Source organism: Eretmochelys imbricata, chromosome 16 (assembly GCF_965152235.1).
Source record: "Eretmochelys imbricata isolate rEreImb1 chromosome 16, rEreImb1.hap1, whole genome shotgun sequence".
Taxonomy (NCBI): Eukaryota; Metazoa; Chordata; order Testudines; family Cheloniidae; genus Eretmochelys; species Eretmochelys imbricata.
The window spans coordinates 6,771,134-6,793,674 of NC_135587.1; the positions used below are offsets into that span (position 1 = coordinate 6,771,134).

The following is a 22,541-nucleotide window of genomic DNA, read 5'->3' on the forward strand; positions in this document are numbered from 1 at the left end:
TGCTTCCCCTACTACTGTCTCAGCACCGGGGATCCCGCTACCACCAGGAGCCACATGGGCACTAAATGAGCAATGACAGGCAAGTGTCAGGCTGGCTCTGGGGTACTGGGCTCACTGCAGGCAGTAAATCACCAGATACAGGCAGGCAGGAGAGCTAGAGAGCTGCAGCCAGGAGGAGTGGACTCTGGAAGGACTGATGCAGGAGGAGAGGTTGGGCTAAGCGTGGCTTAGTGCTTGGTCCAGTCCCAGGGCAGAGGGACATAGGCCTATGGATAGCAGAGGGGGACATGCCCAGGGGACGGGGTCCCATGGGGCAGGTCAGAGGCTATAAGTGAGAGGGGTCGGACACGGTGCAGAAAGGGGAAGGTGTCTCTTGAAAGTCAGAGAAAGTCCCAGTGATGAGGTGTGTTGGTCTGTGGGATTGTCCGTAAGCAGCCCCAGCGTGATGCTGGGCCATGTCTTGGCAAACCCCTGGTCATGTATGGGAGGGCAGCTCTGTCCTGGAGGGGCCTGATGGACTCTCTGCCTCTAACATTATTTCTTTGGAGCCCCCAGCAAGTGTCCTATTCTGTCCCTGCTCTGGTCCCTCTCCACCGCTTTGAGCCCCAGCGTAGCCCCAGCTCCTGGGCTATGTTGGGCTGCAGCCAGGGCCAGAGTAAAGCAACCTGGGGCCCATGACGCACCTTGACATGAGACCCCATGCGGTGGCCCCATCCCCAGCTTGGAGTGGGGTAACAGTTGGGCTCCCCTCCTGCCTCAGAAGCAGCATCTGGAAACCTGTTCCCTCTGGAGAGGTAGGAACAGCAGTGGGTGTGGGAGGCAATACTTACCCAGGATGAAGGGTCACCCCCAGAGCCCTCTGATGGGTGGGGCTAACACCCTATTGAGGTGCACAGGGCAGCTGTCCCCCTCAGGGCTAATCACAGGACTCCAGGAGCTAGCGCCCTACACACAGGGTTATAGTCCTGATAAGCTGAATCTGGCCCTGCCTGCTGTTAGAACCTGCAGCTCCTCCGCTCTCCCAGCTCTGGGCTTCCCCGCAATCCCCAGCTCTGCCAGTGCCCCTCAATCCTGACACAGAGCCCCTACTAGTCAGGTCCTGTGCTCTACCACACATACAGTTCTGCTGATGACCCTCAATCGTAACCTGCAGACCCGTGATAACCCAGTCCAAGTCAAATGTTGATTCTATTGTGTAGGATGTTTGCTAGGCAATTATTGTTGTAGGGATGGTCTTAGAACAGGGATCTCAAACTCAGATGACCACGAAGGCCACATGAGGACTAGTACATTGGTCCGAGGGCCGCATCACTGACACGCCCCCACTCCACCTCTTCCATGAGGCCCCGCCCCTGCCCCGCCTCTTCTCCACCTCCTCCCCATACCGTGCAGCTCCCTGCTCCTCCCCACTCCCTCCTGGAAAGTGCTAAGTGCCGCCAAACAGCTGTTTGGAGGGAGGAAACACCTGGAGGTAGGCAGAGAAGCGGGGACACGTCGTGCTCGGCAGGAGGGGGAGCAGTGGGTGAGGGGAGCTTGGCGGCCGCAGAAAATAACTCTGTGGGCCACATGTGGCCCGTGGGCTGCGTGTTTGAGACCCCTGATCTAGATAATACTTAGTCCTGCCATTATTGAGGCAGGACTAAGTGCAGGGAACTGGACTAGATGATGTCTCGAGGTCCCTTCCAGTCCTACAATTCTATGGTTCAGCTATGGGCGGTGAAGTTGTAAATGTCCCTGAAATAATAGCTGTCTTTGAGTGAATAGCTTCCCAAACTGCACTGGGCCATCAATGGCACACGTGCTCATTGTCTGCCCCCACCCCTCAGATGTACATGATTCTATAAACCGGAAAGGATATTTGTTATGTTGACCATAGTCAACCCTAGAAGGAGGTTCACAAACTCCAACGTGGGATGCACTGGCAGAATGCAAGATGGCAGAGTATTCTGGCGTGCCGGCATTTTCGAATTGGACAGACTGGAACTTTATGTCCACGTAACAATGTGGATATCAGCAGGGTGTCTTTGCCCAATGTTATTTTGGGAGATCCACCCTATCCTCTACTCCCCTGGCTCATGAAGTCTTGACCTGATGTAAGAGCACCTGGCAGAAGGTTTAATTACACCTTGAGTGGGAGCAAGACGGTGCCTTTGGCCAACTGAAGGCAAGATGGAGCTGCTTACACAGCTGTTTGGGTGCCAGAGCGTATAATGTCATTCATTCCAGTGGGCGTATGGTGCACTGTGTGACGTATGTAGGAAGAGCTCTCTCCAGGATTGGGGCGATGACGGTGCTAGCCCTGTACGAGCGGACAGACAGTGCAGCTAGGTCCAGGAGAGACAGGAAAATACGGGATGCCTTGTGTGGCCACATCATTGGTTTGCGGAGGAGAGGGTTTGTGAGCACAATGGTGGACTTTATGAATTTGAGTTTATTTATGAGTTTATTTATGAATGCATCAAAAAATCATACATGATGCAAGATACATAGCGACTGGATTTTGCTGGCTTGGTGCAGTTGCATGAATTGTACATCTGAGACCTCATTAAAATTGCTACCTTTGAGTAGCTGTTTCCTCTTAGTGTTTTCAAAGTCCACCTGCATGGGATCGCAGTACAAAAGCTGTAGTATAGCTTTCCAGCACAGGCCGGGCACCTACCACAAACTAACGCCCGAGTGCGAAAGCACAAAACAAACCCACAGTGCACACAACGAGCCAATGTGACAGTGCAGGGCAATGTCCCGTGTAATGGCATTACACGTGGTCAGTGTCCTTCCTCCCCTTCCTCTGTGCAGGCCTTGGGGTGGACTGCATTGCGGACTGCTGACCATGTGCACTTCTATGCATAGACTGGCTGAGCCCTGACCCCAAGTGGTCCGGTAACTGCAGAACGTAGTAGTGTGGGTGGATGTGAGTGGAGTGGCTGGGGCCAGGGTAGGGTTCAGGGCAGATGCGTCCTAAAATGTGTTGATTTGATGTTTGTTGCAGTCTCTCAGAAAGGTCCCTTTGCCACTGGTGGTCTTGCTCCCTGCCATTGCTGTGTGTTCCCCACCATTTTCTCCTCTTTGTTTCCAGCATATCCTCTGATACAGCTGGTTTGCACTCCAGTTCATAGAGCTGGCCTGGCCTGCTGGCAAACTCCCTTTTCAGGGCCTGGGGCACCTCATTCTGGCTCCTTTCCCTCTTGCTGCACAGGTCCAGCAGCCTCTAGCTTTCTATCAGTGGCCTGCTACGGGGTGGGAGGACATGCCTGGCAGAAGTCTCTCACTGAAAGGCAGGTTCTCCAGCTCTCCAGTCATGTCCGTGGCTCTTTCCTGCACCCACTCCAGTTTTTTCCAACATCTTTTTTTAAAATGTGTACGGCAGTATTGAATGCAGTATTCCAGTCTCAGTCTCCTATTCGAGGTAAAATCACCTCCCTACTCCTACTCAGTATTCCCCTGGTTTTACATCTCAATTCATATTAATCCTTTTTGCCACAGCATTGCACTGGGGGGGCTCATGCCCAGTTGCTTGTCCACCAAAACACCTAAATCCTTTTCAGAGTCACTGCTTCTCAGGATACAGTCCCCATTCTGTAGGTATGGGCTGCATTCCGTATGACCTGTCATTTGGCTGTATTCAAATTCATCTGGTTTGGATGGGCCCAGCTTACCAAGTGATCCAGATCGATCTGTATGAATGCCCTGTCTTCATCATTATTTACAGCTCTGCCAATATTTTTATCCGCAGTGATGGACGAAAATGTTGACCAGTGTTGGGTGGAGAACCAATACCTACAGAACCCCACTAGAAACATCCCTATTAAGTGACAATTCCCCACTGACGACCACCTTTTGAGATCTGTCAGTTAGTAGTTCTTAAAGCATTGCAGAGCCATTGGCCATTATCTTTCAAAACTCATGGCGATTGGGGGAGGTCCCAGATGATTGGAAAAAGGCTAATGTAGTGCCCATCTTTAAAAAAGGGAAGAAGGAGGATCCGGGGAACTACGGGCCAGTCAGCCTTACCTCAGTCCCTGGAAAAATCATGGAGCAGGTCCTCAAGGAATCAATTCTGAAGCACTTAGAGGAGAGGAAAGTGTTCAGGAACAGTCAGCATGGATTCACCAAGGGCAAGTCATGCCTGACTAATCTAATTGCCTTCTATGACAAGATAACTGGCTCTGTGGATGAAGGGAAAGCAGTGGACATGTTGTTCCTTGACTTTAGCAAAGCTTTTGACACAGTCTCCCACAGTATTCTTGCCAGCAAGCTAAAGAAGTATGGGCTGGATGAATGGACTATAAAGGTGGATAGAAAGCTGGCTAGATTTTTGGGCTCAACGGGGAGTGATCAATGGCTCCATGTTTAGTTGGCAGTTGGTATCAAGTGGAGTGCCCCAAGGGTTGGTCCTGGGGCCGGTTTTGTTCAATATCTTCATAAATGATCTGGAGGATGGTGTGGATTGCACCCTCGGCAAGTTTGCAGATGACACTAAACTAGGAGGAGAGGTAGATACGCTGGAGGGTAGGGATAGGATACAGAGGGCCCTAGACAAATTGGAGGATTGGGCCAAAAGAAATCTGATGAGGTTCAACAAGGACAAGTGCAGAGTCCTGCACTTAGGATGGAAGAGTCCCATGCACTGCTACAGATTAGGGACCGAATGGCTCGGCAGCAGTTCTGCAGGAAAGGACCTAGGAGTTACAGTGGACGAGAAGCTGGATATGAGTCAACAGTGTGCCCTTGTTGCCAAGAAGGCCAATGGCATTTTGGGATGTATATGTCGGGGCATTGCCAGCAGATCGAGGGACGTGATCGTTCCCCTCTATTCGACATTGGTGAGGCCTCATCTGGAGTACTGTGTCCAGTTTTGGGCCCCACACTACAAGAAGGATGTGGAGAAATTGGAAAGAGTCCAGCGGAGGGCAACAAAAATGATTAGGGGACTGGAACACATGACTTATGAGGAGAGGCTGAGGGAACTGGGGATGTTTAGTCTTCAGAAGAGAAGAATGAGGGGGGATTTGATAGCTGCTTTCAACTACCTGAAAGAGGGTTCCAAAGAGGATGGATCTAGACTGTTCTCAGTGGTAGCAGATGACAGAACAAGGAGTAATGGTCTCAAGTTGCAGTGGGGGAGATTTAGGTTGGATATTAGGAAAAACTTTTTCACTAGGAGGGTGGTGAAACACTGGAATGCGTTACCTAGGGAGGTGGTAGAATCTCCTTCCCTAGAAATTTTTAAGGTCAGGCTTGACAAAGCCCTGGCTGGGATGATTTAGTCGGGGATTGGTCCTGCTTTGAGCAGGGGGTTGGACTAGATGACCTCCTGAGGTCCCTTCCAACCCTGATATTCTATGATTTCAGGTGATACTGTATTGTGTGAAGTTTTCAATTACAGTGTTATATAGTACTAAGGCAAAGGCCTTACAAAAGTCTAAGTATATTACAGTGTAGTTGTAGCCATGTCTCTAAGTATATTACTGTTACCCTTGTCATGCTGTCTGGAGTGGCTCACGACCATGAGTGTCTGCCTCAGGGCAGACTGTCAGAAAACAGAGCAGACACCCCAAACTTGTGGTATGGTTTATAATTAGATTTTACCATCCCAGGACCAAATGTGAACTCCCAAAGTACTGCAGTAGTATAGTATTCTAATGAGTCACAGTTCCCTTTGACACTCCAGTCTCTCTTGCCTGACAGGCAAGCTGGACTATGTGAAAAATGGTCACTTACACCAAAAATTGCACCACATTCAGGTTGCCCCCAGTCCAAAGAGATTGGTCACTTGCCCCAGGCCAGTTTGGTACTTATACCAAAGTTTTCCTTTGCTACTTACACCAAAGACGGTACTGGTAGCAAACTGTAGTAAACTAACTAAATGTTTATTAGCTAAGAAAAAGAAATGAGAGTTTTTGAGAGGTTAAAGCAGGTAAAATATATGTACAGGTGAGTCTCAGTCTGTAATTCCAAATGGCAGCAGAGATGTAGTGATCTGCCAGTTTCCCAACAGGCTCTCAGGGCTACCCAGAATAACTCTGAGGATTTCCATCTGCTCGTTCAGTTATTCCTCTCTTTTAGAATCCAAACAGTCTGGGGATTGGGGATTGGTCCTGCTTTGAGCAGGGGGTTGGACTAGATGACCGCCTGAGGTCCCTTCCAACCCTGATATACTAGGATTCTATGATTCTGTGAACAGTCCAGAGATAGGTTCTTTCCCTGAATCCATACTTACAGCTTCTTCTCGCAGAAAACAAGCTGACAGGGTCACTATCCACATGGCCTCTTCCTTTGATGACAGACAAGTGAGTGAGGAATGCATTTAGAGTCTTTGGCCTCCAGTCGTCACACACAATGATTACTTGCCTTGAAATTACCACTTTTATGTTAAAGTTCTTCATTTGCATTCCATGGGGCTTCTTTCTCGTTTGATGGGGTATTTAGTTATGGGGTATACACAAGTAAATGTTTACTACTACATTATAACAGGACACAGATAAGTGAAAATAATGCATGTAACATCACATTAGGTTTTCATGAAGTTTAAACACCAAATACATCTTATACATTTAACAATCACTTTGATCTATACTAATACGTACACAAGTGAATCGGTCTGGGGCTTTGGCATGAGCTGGCACCTGGTTTGCCAACCTCACAACTCCTATCGACCAGATTCAGGTTTGCTTCACGAGAGCTATTTTCCATAAACCGTGTTGACTGACATTAATTATAGCTCCATCCTTTAATTCATTATTGACTGAATCCTGTACCAGCTTTCCATTATTTTGCCCAGGGCTGTTGTCAGGCTAACCAGACTAGTTCCCCAGACCTTCCTGCTTGCCCCTTTTAGAGACTGGCATGACTTTAACATGTTACCAGTCTTCTGGAATTTTTCCAGTGTTCCACAGTTTATTAGAAATTAACACCAGTGGCACAGACATCTCCTCAGGCAACTGCTTTAGGACTCGTGGACATAAGTTATTCAGACCTATTGATTTTAAAGGGTTGATCCCTAGCAGGTGCAGTTAAGCATCGTCCTTCGGTACTAGTGACCTGGAAGGTAGTTCAGGGGATTCGAGTACATCATCTAACTTCTTTCCAAATACAGAACAGAAATATGTATGGAACACTTCTGCCTTTTCTGTATCCTTATTAACCATTTGACCATCTCCATCTAGTAATGGGGAAATCCTATGACCTGAGTTATGCAGGCGGTCAGACTGAGTGATCACAGTGGTTCTTCTGACCTTAAAATCTGTTAATCTAGGTCAATACCATTGTTAGGATTTCTTTTGCTCCTGATCTACTTAAAAAATCTCCTTCTTGTCCGTGGCCCTGCCAGCTTTGGATTTTTCCTTGATCAGTTTTCCCTTATCAATTTGCTCTCCTCCATTTCTTCTAATGTATATTGATTGCTGTCTGCTTCTCCTTTTTTCCATTTGTTATAAAACTGCCTTCACTTCTCCTCCCAACCAGGATGGGCTTTTAAGCAAAATTGTCTTGAGCTTCAAATTAAAAGTCTGGTACTGATGTTTAACCTGCTCCTGTTCCCCCTCCAGCAATATGCCGATACCCTTTGGGGATGCATGAAGGGACCATCCGAGATGAAGACATTACAGCCTCCAGTCAGTGGTATGACTCCACAGGACCCCAGTATGCACGGTGAGTTACCCCCTTGCAAAAGCAATCCAATTGCACTCTAAAACATATAAAATTGAACTGAAAATCTTTTAGCCTAAGATGAAACCCTGTTTCCCTAATATCAGCCTTATTAAAACTCACCACCTACGTAGGTGACTATATTCCATACTGTGGTCACATAAAGATAGAGCATAAATAGAACAAAGGACTTGTGATTTTCTGGTGGACACGGGCAATGCCTCTGGGAGCCTGTGTTTCAGGTTGACTGTTGCAGACAATTTGGTTGAAACTGTGAACCACACAAAGTCACTTATGCAGCTGGGACTTTTAGCATCATCAATCAATGGGGAACATTCGCAATTTGTAGCACAGAAGTCCTACCACTTCTTTGGCTGTTTCTGGATGTCCAGGTAAGCAGCAGTGACCAGGAGGGCTTTTATTCATCTTTGCTTGGCAAGTAGATGGTCACGTTTCCTTTAGTAGAACTTTTTCACTGTTACCCAGCCCCCCCAGAAAGGGTGGCTGCTTACTTAGCAGAGTCTTGCATTCAGAGCATATTACATCTGCATTCCATAAACAGCAGTTCCTACAATGGAAGTGTTGGTTATTACTGCTAAAGCCTTGTCTGTTCCGAGCGCTGTCTACCGCTCTCTGCTCCAGCCCGGCAGTTGAGACCAGTGGGAATTGTGTGCAGTATAGTTGTATCTGTGTTGATCCCAGAATATTAGAGAGAAAGGTGGGTGATGGAATATCTTTCATTGGACTTTATGTTCAATGAAGGTTGTTCTAATCCCATTTTTTTAAACCATCAGAATGCCTTACAATCTGGGAAATATACAGTGAAGGAATTGTCAAATCCATTCCTTTCTCTGTCGATAAATATTTCAATTTTTTTCAGCGGTACCACATTTTCATTTTTTCAGCCTGTAAAAAGACTGATGGCTTACAACGTATTTCCAGCCTTACCCCTGAATTACTGCTGTTGGTCTGTGGATAATTGTGACAGTCTGTACCCCTGTGTTCACCCCTTTTTCAAGACGGCGATACATTTTGTGCAAAGTGTGCATTGAAATGTCAGAGTCTCCAGTGGGCTGGCGGGAGACAGTCAAAGAAGGGCTCCAGTTTGTTGTTGTCTGTTTGCGTATTTGGGGGGAGGGAAGTAAAAACAGTAAAGCATAAAAATGAGCAGCAATGGCACGACTGCACAGGTAGAGCGGGCCAGACTGGAGGCAGCGGAAGAAGAGAGAGAACACCAGCACCAGATGTGGCAGGCGGAAGTGAGACCGAAAGAAACAGCTGCTGTGCTGGAAGCTGAAAAGCCAAAAGAAGAAAGAGAAGAAGCCACCCATAGGAGAGCTATGGAGCTGAAGGAAAGGAAGCTGAAGTCCATAAATGAGCCAGGAGGCTAGGGGACAAAGGGGCTGAGGAGAAAGAGAGAAAATACAATCTGGAACTCTTTGAAAAACATGGAAAGATCCCAGAGTCACTGACATCTCCCTACACTGAAGGAATCCACAGCTGGCACCAGCTGTGTCCTGCTTCCAAAGAGAATAGACTGCATTGAAGAGTACTGCACCACTTTTGAAAAGCTATGTGAAGTTCATACGATTCCTGTGGACAAGAGAGTCCCCACACCGATTGCAAAACGGTCTGGTAAAGCTTTGAATGTATTTAATGAAATGCCAATTCGGGAAGCTTTGATATCTTCTAAATTTGAGGAAACTGTTAGACAAAGGTTCCAAATTACTCCTGAAGTGTATAGGGTGAAATTTAGAGATCTTAAAAGGAGTGCTGGCATGAGTCATAGTAGATATGTTTATAAGATGTGTGACCTAATAAGAAAACGGGTAAAAGGAAAAGGGGCCGAGGATTATGACCGATTGCTTGATCTCATTGCCCAAGAACATTTCTTGAGGACATGCTCTGATGATGTAAAAACTTGCCTGTGGTGTAACTCTGTAAAATCTGTAGCAGAGATGGCTATGCTGGCTGATGCCTTTGTGCAAGCCCAGATCTCCCTTAGGCGCAAGCCACAGAAGGAGGGGCACAAACCCGGTCGAAAGAGGGGATCCTGTTTTCCCCAGTGGTTAGGAGCCTAAGCACTCACTCCTGCCGAATCATTCCTCTCCTGGTAATCCTCACCAGAAATCTCCTGTGGAAGGGGAGGACCCAAGAAGGTGTTACCAGTGTCACTCTACTGAGCACCAGAAAAATCAGTGCCCTAAGCTGAATGAAATTGAGCCCCAGCCAATCCATGTTAATGCAGCTGTCATCAGCACAAAAGCCCCAGAGGCACCTACAGTTTGCTTGACTAGTTTTGTGGGGGCTGGCCCTGCCGAGCCAAATATGGAATTTATTATGGTTGTCAAGATCAATAACAGAGAGCGCACAGAGTGGAAAGACTCTGGTGTACAGATTTCTCTGGTTCCGCGGAGTGTGATCCAAGAGAGTGACGTGTTACCTGGCCTAATGGCAGAGCTTATGGTAGGGGAGGATCTAGGAGTCCTGCACTTTTAGCGAAAGTGCACGTGAAGTGGAGGGTTTAGAAGGTGATTTGATTGTAGGGGTGGTGGACAATATCCCGTTGAAATACTGGTTGGGAATGATATTTGGCATATGTCTAAGGCTGTTAATGTGGTAATCCGCAGCAAAAGGGAATATTGTGCTGGGATCACAGAGGAGAGTAATAACGTCCCAGAAACTGAGGAGATAGAGAAAGTCTCCGACTCCTCTGCAGCAGAAGGATCCAGGGTGATTCCAGGTGTGACAGCTGGTATAATATTATTTGCATTGTGGGTGGTAGCAAGGTTAGGGTATGTTCAGTCGTGCCTCTCTAGTGTCTTTAGCAAAAGGAATGATTAAGGATAGGAGCACCAAAATACTGGAATGGTAGATACATGAATTAATAAAAAGAATTAAAGGAAGATAATATAATTTATGCCAATCAACATGAGTTTATGGGAAATAGAGGCTGTCAAACTAACTTGATATCTTTTTGAAGAGATGACAAGTTTTGGTTAGTAAAGATAATAGTGTTGATGTAATACACTTTGATTTCTGTAAGGCATTTGACCTGGTCCCACACAACATTTTGATTAAAAAACTAGAACAATCCAACATTAATATGGAACACATTAAATACATTAAAAACTGGCTAACTAACAGGTTTCAGAATATACTTATAAACAGGAAATCATCATCAAGCAAGTGTGTTTCTAATGGGGTCCCACAGGGATCAGTTCTTGGCCTTGTGCTACTTTTATGATTTTTATCAATGACCAGGGAGAAAACAAAATCATTACTGATCATGTTTGCAGATGATACAAAGATTGGGGGGAGGGGATTGCTAAATAACAAAGAGTACAGGTTACTAATGCACAGCAGTTTGGATCACTTGGTAAGCTGGGCACAAGCAAACAATATACCTTTTAATATGACTAAATGTAAATGTATGCATCTAGGAACAAAGCAATGACTCTGAAAGAGATTTGGGGATCCTGGTCAATAATCAGCTGAACATGAGCTTCCAGTGCAACGCTGTGGCCCAAAGGACTAATGTGAGCCTTGAATGCATAAATAGGAGACTAAATTCCGGCTGGAGCAGAGAGGTTATTTTAGCTCTTTGTTGGCACTAGTGCGACTGCTGCTGGAATCCTGTGTCCAGTTCTGGTGTCCACAATTCAAGAAGGATGGTTATAAATTGGAGCGGCTTCAGAGAAGAGCCTTGAGAATAATTAAAGGATTAGAAAACCCGCCTCATAGTGATAGACTCAAGGAGATTAATCTATTTAATTGGAGAAAGAGAAGGTTAAGAGGTGACTTGATCACAGTTTATAAGTGTTGGGAGCAAAGGCATATTTAGGCCTCACAGAAGCTTGTCCTGATTCAGCAGTTTTGTAGCTCAGCATAAGTAATGTTGTGCATTTGTAAAAAATTGCAGAGTAATCAATGTGGGGTTGTTTGTTTGTTTTGAGCGGGGGGTTGGAGGGAGGATAAAGTAACCCTAAAACTACAAGAAACTGGTGTGAGTGAGGATAAAACCTGCACTGACGTACCCTGAGATGATGGCAAGAGTTGTTAGTGGTTCAACGTAGTTTCCTGCACTAGATATCTATAATGGGTTTTGGAGTCTGCCTGTACATGGGATTCATGGTATACATTTGCCTTTACTTTTGAGAAAGAGCAAGTTTGCCTGGACAGAGCTTCCACAGGATTCCATAATAGCCCAGCCATTTTCCATACCCACATGGAACAGGCAGCTGAAGGTCTGGCCTGGGCCGATCATGTTGTATGCTATGTGGTATTATTCACACCAGCAACAGGGAGATCTGCTTGCTGGCCCTGAAGGAAGTCCTTAGACGTTTACTGGAGGCTCGTTTAAAGGTTATTCCCACTAAATTCCAACTGGGGCAGCAAAAGGGTACGTTTTTCAATGTCACACCGGAGGCAGGAGGTAGGTCCCTAGAGCAGGATAAGGTTAGGGTGATACTATCCCTATCCACCCCTATTGCCATGACAGGATTTTGCAGAGAATTCATTCCAGACTATGTGGAGCTGGCTGCCCCGTCGCAGGACCTGTTGTGTAAATCCCAGGAGTGGTCCTGGACACACACACACTCACTCTCTCACGCATGCGCACAATGAATGCCCTTAAAAATCAATTCGCAAGAGCCCTGGTCTTGGCAGTCCCATCTTCCGATCAGGACTTTAAGTTGTACCCAGTGGACAAGCACAGGATTTTGATGGCAGCTCTTACCCAGGAACACCCTGGGAAGGACAGACCTACTATGACTGCAGGGCCCTGGACGGCAGTACAATGAGTGTGAAGAGAGAGTGTGGTGCACACATTGGGCTCTTTAGAAATGTTGTTATAGTCTGGGTGGTAGGAGACTCCAGCTGTCACATCATATAGAAGACAGCTGTCAGCTAATGTGGGTAGTTCTGGGACTGAACTGATGAACTCCAGAGCTCACAACATGCATATTTACAGCTTGTGCCGGCTTTGAGCCAGAGCTGTCACAGATTCACCTCCTCAGTGTATTGGGCACAGAAGGGGACACACAACACTCGTGCTCACCAGTGGGTCACAACAAGCAAAATGTGCAACTGGTGAGTCTCACCACAATTTACAGATTATCCCCTCCCCCCCTCCCCCAGGATAAAACTTGTGGCCAGGGTATGTCTCCGCTGCAAGCAAAGGTGTGAGTGTGACACAGGTAGACACACCAGCATTAGCTTTAATCTAGCTAGCCCGGGTAACAAGCTGTGTAGATGTTGGTGACACAGGGGTAGCAACCAGAGTTTGTACCCAGGATCCCTGGAGGGCTCGTACTCTGATAACTAGCCTGTGCCACCACATCAGCACAGCTGTTCTCTGGGCTAGCAAGACAAAAGCTAACAGAGGTCTGCCTACCATGACACCTTCACTTTGCAGCACAGACACACCCTAAGGGCAGGATTTCACCCGGGTCGGCGGGTAGTGATCAATCTATCAGGGATCGCTCCCCGTCGACTCTGGATCTCCTGCTCCCGAGAGGCGGAAGCGGAGTCGACCGGGGAGCAGCAGCGGTCGACTCGCCACAGTCCTCATGGCCAGGTAGGTCGACGGAAGATACGCTGACTTCAGCTACGCTATTCTCTATTCGCGTAGCTGAAGTCAGCGTATCTTAGGTCGACCCCCCCACAGTGTAGACCGGGGCTAAGAGTTCCTCATCACAGCCCTGTCATCCACCCACAAAGGTCAGCAGCACAGTTTGACCATTCAGCCTTCTCATTGGTAGCTTAGGGCCTTACCATTTGAACCACAGAAACAGATGCTGGCCCTGTTCTAGACCAGCCACTGAAGGAAGAGTTGACACACACTTTCCCTGTGGGTAACACAGCTGTTTACTAGTCAGCACGAGCAGAAGGGGGATTAGGGACCCTGGATTCTGTCCTTCACTCTGGGAGAGGAGTGTGTTTTTTAGTGGTGAGAGATAGGGTAACCAAAACCGGCTTAGCCGTTCTGAAAAGCAGTGTGGAGCAGTGGATAAGAATGGGGGTTGTCACATTAGAGAGCTGGGTCTGTGGGGACCTCCCATTAGCTCTCTATTAACTCATTTATCAAATGAAAAGGGTGGGGATGTTCAACAGGTCTCCCCTGACTGCTTGCAAGATTGGTGGTCCTGGCTGTAGTGAAAAATAAGGCAGTGAGGTTCACAGGAATTTAAACACCTCTTGGAAGAGGGGAGGTTTCAACTCCCGTTCTCCTCTTTCCCAGCTCAGAGAATGGTCACCTTGGCTGCACAGGTATTCGGTGGGTCTCGGCTGGGTTCTCATGCTGTGTCAGGTTCGTTGTCAAGCTTGTCAGGTTCAGCTTGGCACAGCAACGTTCAGCTATGGGTCTGAAATGCTGTCCAGACAAACTCTCCCAGTGTATCACGGATATTCTAGGAATCATCACATGAGGAGCCAAAGGACAGGGCCTGTCCCAGGGTGCTTTAGACTTCTTTACAAAAGGGGGACAAAAAAGTGAGACGATACAGTGAAAAAATCGCCACTTCAATTCATTTTTATTAAACATAAGCAATTCAGGGCTCACATTTGATATTCTGTACTTTGGCTTTTTGCCATTTCAATAAGATTTTTACAAAATAAAGGTTTAAAGCTCCTTTTAAACTGAAGTCTGCGACGCACCCTGAAGTACAGTGTAGCTCTTGCTGCCACACAAGTCAAGGGGAGACGCAGTGATAGAATCCACGTATCGGAGGTGGGGTGTCAGTTACTTTAACCAGCTATCGTCCTGCACACGTCAACTTTTGCAGCGACTGAGGCAGACCCATCCACCTGTGCGGTCCTCGTTCGCTACACAGCCCTCAGCACCATCCAGCCTGTCTATTGTGCATTTCCTACCTTTGGAGGTTTTGACTCTGCAGCCGTATGGCATGTCTTAGTGTATAGGCCTGTTTGTTAGCTTGAGATAGAATTTTGGGTTTGACTTTTATGATATTCTTATATCCTTACTGATGTGTGAACAAAGACATTATGTGTTGCTTCTGCCCACAAAGCAGATGGGGTGAAAAGAGATAAGAGATGGAACTAAAGTGTTTTGGGTATGGTGGGAGTGTATGAGCATACACTGGAAGGCTGCCTGGCGCCTCTCTCAAGCCAAGGTCAAGTGATCAGTTATTGAGCTGTAGTTCACGAAAGCTTATGCTCAAATAAATTGGTTAGTCTCTAAGGTGCCACAAGTACTCCTGTTCTTTATAAGAAACACTAAACGCCAAAGAAAAGCCTGGCTTTGGCCAGAACACAATCTCACTCCTTACCGCTCCCATGGGATGCAAAAGAGGTGGGAGGAAGATCCCAGACTCACAACCCTCCAAAATGGAACATGACCATAAGTTGTAAGGCAGGGGTCCCCAACGTGGTGCCCGCGGGCGCAATGGCGCCCGCCGGGGCAGTTGTGTGCGCCCGCAGGACACCACGCCGCCGAAATGCCGCCACCGAGTGCGGCCACTTGAGAACTGCCCGCCGAAATGCCGATGAGAAGCGTTGCCATTTCTCAGCGGTATTTTGGTGGCAAGGCTTCTTTCCACTGCCGCATTTCGGCGGCGGGCTGTTTGTCACCCGCCACTGTCTGTTGGGAATAGCAATGTGCTATTCTCACAGAAAGGTTGGGGACCACTGTTGTAAGGGGTATGACTAGGGGCATGCATTGCAGGTATATTTGGGGCTGCTAAGAAGGAGGATGTGGGAATGGGAAATGGGGACACAGGCAAGGCTCTGTGGCGTCAGAGCTGGGAAGGGGGACACAGGGTAAATGTTCTGCGGCATCAGAGCTGGGAACGGAACACTGGGGAACAAATTCTGCTGGCATGTAGCGCTATGGATGTGTTTGTTTGGAACTAACCCCAATAAACATCACATTGCCTGCACTTTGGACTTCTGGTCTTCTGCTTTCTGTCTGCATGACCAGAACCGGGGAAGGGGTGAACGGAAAGCCCTCTGACAGCATGCTTTTACCGTAGGCTTTTTGTTTGTTTTAGTATCATAGCATATATCTATATATACAGTGCAATTTACAGATGAAAAGCTGACATGAAGTCTTAGGTCTCTTCTACACGGGCACTTAAAGCATTGTCAACCCCCGTGCTGCTGAACTCATTGGAGGCTGGGGGTACCAAATATGTCAGTGTAAACAAGGCGTGCTAGCAATAAGTTATGCCAAAGTGACTGTCAGCTGTTGGGGCACTTGTTCATCTCTTGCCTCACAGTGCTGCAGAAGCCCTGGAGTGGCTTATGGATGGACTGAAGAAGTCACAGTGTCTGTGCCAAAGAACCACAGGCTAGGATTGTGCCCCTTCATGCTGCAGTTCCTTCCTTGGGAGGGAGGAGTGCCTGGAAGGCTAAATCCTTGGGAGTAAGGCCTTTTAGGTGTGCATCTCTCACCCCATCAGGTTGCAGAGGGAAGAAGGGGATGGAGCGTGGTGCCCAGCAGGCCTGTTGCAGCCGGAAGATGTGCAGTTCCTCCAAATCGACCTGCACAAGCTCTTTTTCATCACGCTGATCGGGACGCAGGGACGGCATGCCCGTGCCACAGGCAAAGAGTTCGCCCGTGCTTACCGCATCGATTACAGCCGCAATGGGGAGCACTGGATCTCCTGGAAAGATCGGCAGGGCAGGCAGGTTGGTGCAAGGGGGGTTTACAGGGTGACAATCCCCTCAATACAGCCTCTGGGCTTTCCACAACAGTTGGAAAAGCTGCAGGGATTTTGAATTCCAGGGGATACAGTCCCCCTTTACCTTTGCTGCCTTCGCTAGAGCAGCTCACCTTTCTGTCAGTGCTAAACCTTGCCAAGGGCTCTGCCGCAGGGCCTGAGTCCCCGGCCTACTAGGATATGCAGCACAATTCTCTATAACTGAGCCCCAAGCACCAGCCATTACCCTCACCTGAGATTGGGTTGCCTGGCTAACCCGCAGTCCCCACCTGCATGGAGGCTCAGCCAAGACATGTTGAAATACAGATCTGACACCGTGTGCCCACCACCTTCCCATTAGCCAGGTTGTCTCCTCTCCTCACCTAAACTACAAACTGCAGAGCCATCTTTTCTGCTGTCTTGAGAGCAGCAGGCCTCCACCCAGAGTACCCTTTTCCGAGGAGGGGAGGGCATACAGAATGGGGGTGGATTGGATATGGATCAGTAGGTCAAGGGATGGGGTGGGTAGGATAGGAAGTATGCTGGATGCCTGTCTGTAAAAGAAGGGTTATACTCAGGACTGTTGGTCCTCTCAGAGCTATCATCTCAGACTCTCTTCAGACTCAGGCAGACGGTGCTACATTGGTTACACCCGGGTCATGTCTTCAAGATTTTTTTTCAACACCCATGAGAACAAGCAGCCATTTTTTTCTGTTAATGCAGCTGGGATTCAGACATAATCACATGACTCCCAGATCCTGGGCCTACTAGGCCGAGACCTTAATCCAGCTCTGGGTGGAATGCTAACTATTGCAGTGACATTCTCCATCACTGGAAATGCTCAGCAGGTCATACTGAGCTACTTTTTCTGAGACTAGAACACAGTAAACATTGATTGCCAGCTTTTGATTCTCTTGTTAATGAACGACATACATCCTGGATAGCAAAGGGTTCCTGCTGGTGTATCACCAGCCATCACGAGTCTCTTGCTGCTCCTTCATGTTGTCAGATTGTTATTATCAATAATAATAATTTTTTTAAAATTTATCATGTATTATAGCATGAACAGCCTCCAACGTGAGGGAAAAGGGGATGTCAGCTGGTGAGGCAGAGGGTTTAGGGCCCCATCATGCTGACCATTCTGGGCCAAAATCATCCTTTGTTTAAGTCTATTCACTTCACTGGACTTACACCAGAATTGAATTTCTCCCACTCTCTCCAAACTGCAGAGCTCAGCTTCTCCCAAGCCCCCCATCCTGCACACAGCAGTGAGGGGCTCTGTGATTGTGCCACCTGGTCCTTCAGGGCAGTGGTGTAGTCAGGAAGTAGTGCTTTGTTTTGCCAGCTTCTTTTTTCCAGCATTACTCTCTCCAGCTGCATTTAAGGCCATGAGTGTGTGTCCTGCTATGTCTGCAGCTGGTCACTTAAGTCATCCTCTGTTTCCAGGTGATTCAAGGCAACATTGATACATACGATGTGGTCCTGAAAGATCTTCGGCCCCCAATCATTGCCCGTTATATTCGGGTGATCCCTGTAACGGAGCTGCCCATGACTGTCTGCATGAGGGTGGAGCTCTACGGCTGCATGTGGTTTGGTAAGGACCTGTTTCCATATTCCCTTCTAGAGGGGCTACCCAGGGTCCCTGGGCTGCCTGTCCCCAGCACTGTGATGAGGACACATTGACAGCCCCACTCTTGCAGTGTGAGTGCCAGGCCCTTACGGCTCCCTGTTGACCAGTGTTTGCTCAGATCAAGAAGGAAGAGGAAACCCTCCTGTGGACAGAGAAACGGGAAGTGGCTGCGGACGTGTTTTCTCAGCTCTGTGGCCTTCTTTTCTAGATGGTTTGGCGTCCTACAGCATCCCTGAGGGAGGGACGATAGCGGCCCCAGGCTCTCCCGTCATTTACCTGAATGACTCAACCTACGATGGCTTCCAGGAGCGCAGGTGGGACTGGCGGCCCTGGTCTCTCTCTGGCACTGTGCACCTTGTCTCCTCTTTTTCCCTGAGCCTATCGCTATACTTTTTGTTCCAGAATCCCTCTGGAATCGGCCACTTTGCGAGTTGAGGGATGTGGTTGTTTTAATTCCTCTGGTGATGTGTTGGGCAGATATTGTCCCTAAAGGGCATGCAGGCCTGTAGGGCGTCAGACCCAGACCCTTCTGGCTAGTGAAGGTTAGCAGGAAAGTACTGGGTCCATTGCTGGAGGTGGCGGGATGAAGTGGGTCTGCATACACCTGTTGTTATATGACCAGCTATTGTCCAGGTTTTTGCCTTCCCCTTTTGGTTAAAAGGGTAGAGAGAGTTGTGGCGACAAAGCTCTCACAGTACTTGTCTGTGTCAGAGCCCTGTGACCCTTGTCAGGCTGGGTACAGACCTGGATTTGACTCCGAGGCTGCATTTATTGCGTTGGTGAGTGATCTCCTAGCAATGGACAGTGATCAGGTCTCCCTGCTTGCGCTACTAGATATGTCAGTTGCCTTTGCTACTGTCGATCACTAACATTGCTAACGCATCTGCTGCTCCATGGGGGAGTGGAGGGAACTGCTGTGAGTGGCTTTCTGCCAGGGAGGGTCCAGAAGTTGGGGCATGGTTGAGGCTCAGTCCAGGCAAGACAGAGGTAAGGCTAACTACAGTCACTTCTAAGACGGAGGTTGTCTAACCACCATTGGCACCTCAGGGTTACAACTTGGGGGTCTGGCTAGACCTGCACTGGCATTGAGGAGATCAGGTGGTAGCAGTGGACAGTGGGTGGCAGCTCAATGGTCCAGCCTGGGAGGGTACACCTGCCCTTCGCAAAGAAGGCCTCTGCACATGGCAGCTCCATTGTCCCTTTGCCTCAAGTGTCTCTTCTACAGCTTTTCCCACTGCCCTTCTATCAGGGGCGGCTGTCTCAAACCATCTGTGAGTCTCATACTCCCGTTCTATCAGGGGCAATCTCCTGCACAGTCTTTCAGACTCCCCTTGTATCAGGGCAACCATCATTGCCCGCATTCTCCACCAACTATGACGGGGCACTTCACTCGCCACTAGGATGACACCTCCTCCTGGTCACGGTGAGGAATAGCTCGCAAGGTCAGCGCCCCTTCCCGCGTTTACATGCTGTCTCTCCACCTCTCTCTCTGGTCTGCAGCCCTTCTCTCACAGCACAAGACCTCCGGCAAGTCTATGCATTTTCCCCTTCCAGGGTACCAAAGTCTTTCAAAGTCTCTCTGCACATGAGCAGTCTCAATCACTGCCCCATGATGCCATTCCTGCAGTGGCCTGTAGGGGAACCCAGGCCCACCCTCTACTCCAGGTTCCAGCTCAGGGACCCTCTAGCTAGCAGTCAAGGTTTGTTCCCTTCTAGACTTTACTGCCTTTCCCTGAGCCCTACCCTACCTTCCTGGCTTACCCCCCCACCCCCCGGGTTTGCTAGCCCAAAAGCACCTCCCTTCTCCCAGGGAGCTACTGCAGAGTTTCCCAAACACGCCTCTGCTTCCAATTCCCTGTCTTTATAGCCCCAGCCCAGCTCATTCCTCCTCAGCTGGGCTGCCTGACTCAGTCATGGGATTACTTAGCCACTTGATTCCCCTCAGCTGTGGCATGTGGTGTTAATTAGCCCCCTTCTCAGTCTTCATTAACTCTTTCTGGGCAAGTGTGTGGTAAACACCCCATCAGTTTGATTTAAGGTATTTACTTTGGATATTTTTACCCTGTGATGTTGACAATTTCTGCTTTAATGGTTACAAAGCTTTAATTTTTTGAATCTCAATATCTGCTATCATTAAATAATTATTGTCTGATCCCCCATAATTTCCTGCAACTGTGAACATCTAAATAGATTAAAAAAATTAAAAATGCTTAAAAATAAAAATTGATATTATCCATCAAAATTATAGAAAAAAAATCTGCCAAGCATAGTTATAACCATTGATTTTAACTTTCCAGTCATGTGAATCTTTCCACCGGGTTTCAGTTATACCAACTAGATTGAATTTATGCTCATAAACAAGCAATTCCAACTCATCTGGTTTGTTACGCAGGTTCCTAGCAGTGATGTGTAGGCAATTAATTTCTTCTCTTCATGTCTGTGTGCTTCTTGAGTAATGTTGTTCTCAAATCTCCATTTTGAGCTAAGTCCTCATATCTTCCCTCTGTTCATCCTCCCCATTTGCTATTACTATAACGCCCTCCTGACTAAGCAAGCTAGCCTGTCCTGCAGAGATTGGTTCCCCTTCTACTGAGATTGAGGCCATCCACACTGTACAGCCCCCTCTTCCTGTAGAAGAAGGACCAATGTTACTCTGCTTTACCCTACACCACTTCACAGCCTGCGGTTCACTTCCAGAATCTTCTGCCTTCCTTTGCTCACGGGACAGGTACAATCTCTGAGAAGATGGTTTGGACATTCTTCTTCTTCAGTACCCTTCCCAGTTCCCTGCCGTTATCTATAATCTATGAGTTATCCCATGATGCAGTGTCATTAGAGCCAATATGCACCATCACCAGGGCATCCTTGACTTCAGAAGCTCATCCAATCTGAGCGTGACCTCTCGTGTGAGTTTATGCCAGAGTAAAATACAACTCAGGGTAAGTACGCGTGACAGAACCGAGCCGTACATACTAGTCACCCATTAGCAGTATTGATCTGTAGCATTCACATTTACTACATTTAGAATGAGAAACAATTATCCAGTGACTTCAGCAGTGAAGACTGGCAAATAAAAAGAGTCAGCCCTCTTGGTGTAGAATTATATTATCTTGCCCCTGCTTATGTTCTAGAAGTTTCTAGATTCCAGTAACCCAGTCCCCTTCCACACCCCAACAGTTCTCAATTCTCAAGTTTTATGCCTTGAAAAATGGGTTGAGAGCAGGTTTAATACAAGAAAGCCAAGCCAGTAGCAGATCCCTCACAAGAGCTTAATACTGCAGAACAAAGCTAAGCAGAGAGTGGGAAAGAGTTGCTTGCAGCTTTGTATGCAGTGAGAAAGTTTCATTAGTTCACTTTCAGCAATAACAGTCCTAGTTCAAACTGATCACAGGCCTTTGGAGGCACCTTTTAGGAAGCCATCCGTTAGCACACCTGTGGAGAATGTTTCTGCAGCTTCAGAAGCAGAGGCTCGTAGTACAATACACCCATGCAGGCTGAGGATCCTGGTGGAGACGATGGTCACAGTAACGGTCGAATCCCCTCCAGAAAAGGGAGACTTATTTGCAGAGGAGAGACGGATATATGCTGTCAGGCTAGGAGGAGTCACTAAAGGAGATTCGCAGCTCCAAGTAGTGCTGACAGTAATGACTTGGCCAAGAGAAAAGAAGGATGATGTCCCTGGCTTATGAAGGAGCAGGACTTCTCTTTGGTAGAGGAATGGTAGTCATTCCTGAGTGCCAGAAAAAGAAATTGTCAATTACATCTCTCTCTCTCTCTCTCTCTATCTATCTGTGGGTTTTATATCACTGCCCATCATCGTAGTATCTGAGGGATAATAGTGAAGTCCATAGTGGATTTCATGAGGTGCACCAAGACATGCTGAGACCCAAGACCAGAGCAATGGCTTGGCATGATCTGGGATATTGGGGTTATCATAGAAGGATGCTCATTATGTAAAAAGAGTAGCCACCGTGATCCAGGAAAGCTGTTATGTTTCCATGCTTTCCATGAAGGAGAATTCCCACTCTGGCAGAGTGGCTTTTACCACCATGCTTAAGAACATGCTTAAGAACTGTGTCAGATCAATGACCCATCTAGCCTTGTATCCTGTCTTCCTACAGTGGTCAGTGCCAGATTCCTCAGAGGGAATGAACAGGGCAATTAACAAGTGATCCATCCCCTGTCCGCCACTCCCAGCTTCTGGCAAACAGAGGCTAGGGAAACCCAGAGATTAGCGTTGCATCTCTGACCGTCTTGGTTAATAGCCACTGATGGACCTATCCTGCATAAACTTATATAGTTCTTTTTTGAATCCTGTAATAGTTTTGGGCTTCACAACATCCTCTGGCAACGAGTTCCACAGGTTGACTGTGTGTTGTGTGAAGAAGTACTTCCTTATGTTTGTTTTAAACCTGCTGCCTATTAATTTCATTGAGTGACCCCTGGCTATGTGAAGGAGTAAATAACACTTCCTTATTTACTTTCTCCACACCAATCACAGTTTTACAGACCTCCATCATGTCCCCTCTTAGTCATCTCTTTTCCAAGCTGAAAAGTCCCACTCTTTTTAATCTCTCCTCATATGGAATATGTTCCATACCCTT

General features: G+C 47.7%; 1 protein-coding gene across 1 annotated transcript in view; it reads left to right on the forward strand.

Moving 5' to 3' along the window:
* Positions 1-22,541, forward strand: part of LOC144276263 (discoidin domain-containing receptor 2-like) — a 123,321-nt gene that overhangs the window by 43,488 nt on the left and 57,292 nt on the right. Inside the window, exons 4-7 of the mRNA XM_077836232.1 lie at positions 7,548-7,650; positions 16,068-16,296; positions 17,754-17,901; positions 18,146-18,251. Coding sequence (XP_077692358.1) covers positions 7,548-7,650; positions 16,068-16,296; positions 17,754-17,901; positions 18,146-18,251 — 586 coding nt within the window. The remainder of the gene's footprint in view (positions 1-7,547; positions 7,651-16,067; positions 16,297-17,753; positions 17,902-18,145; positions 18,252-22,541) is intronic.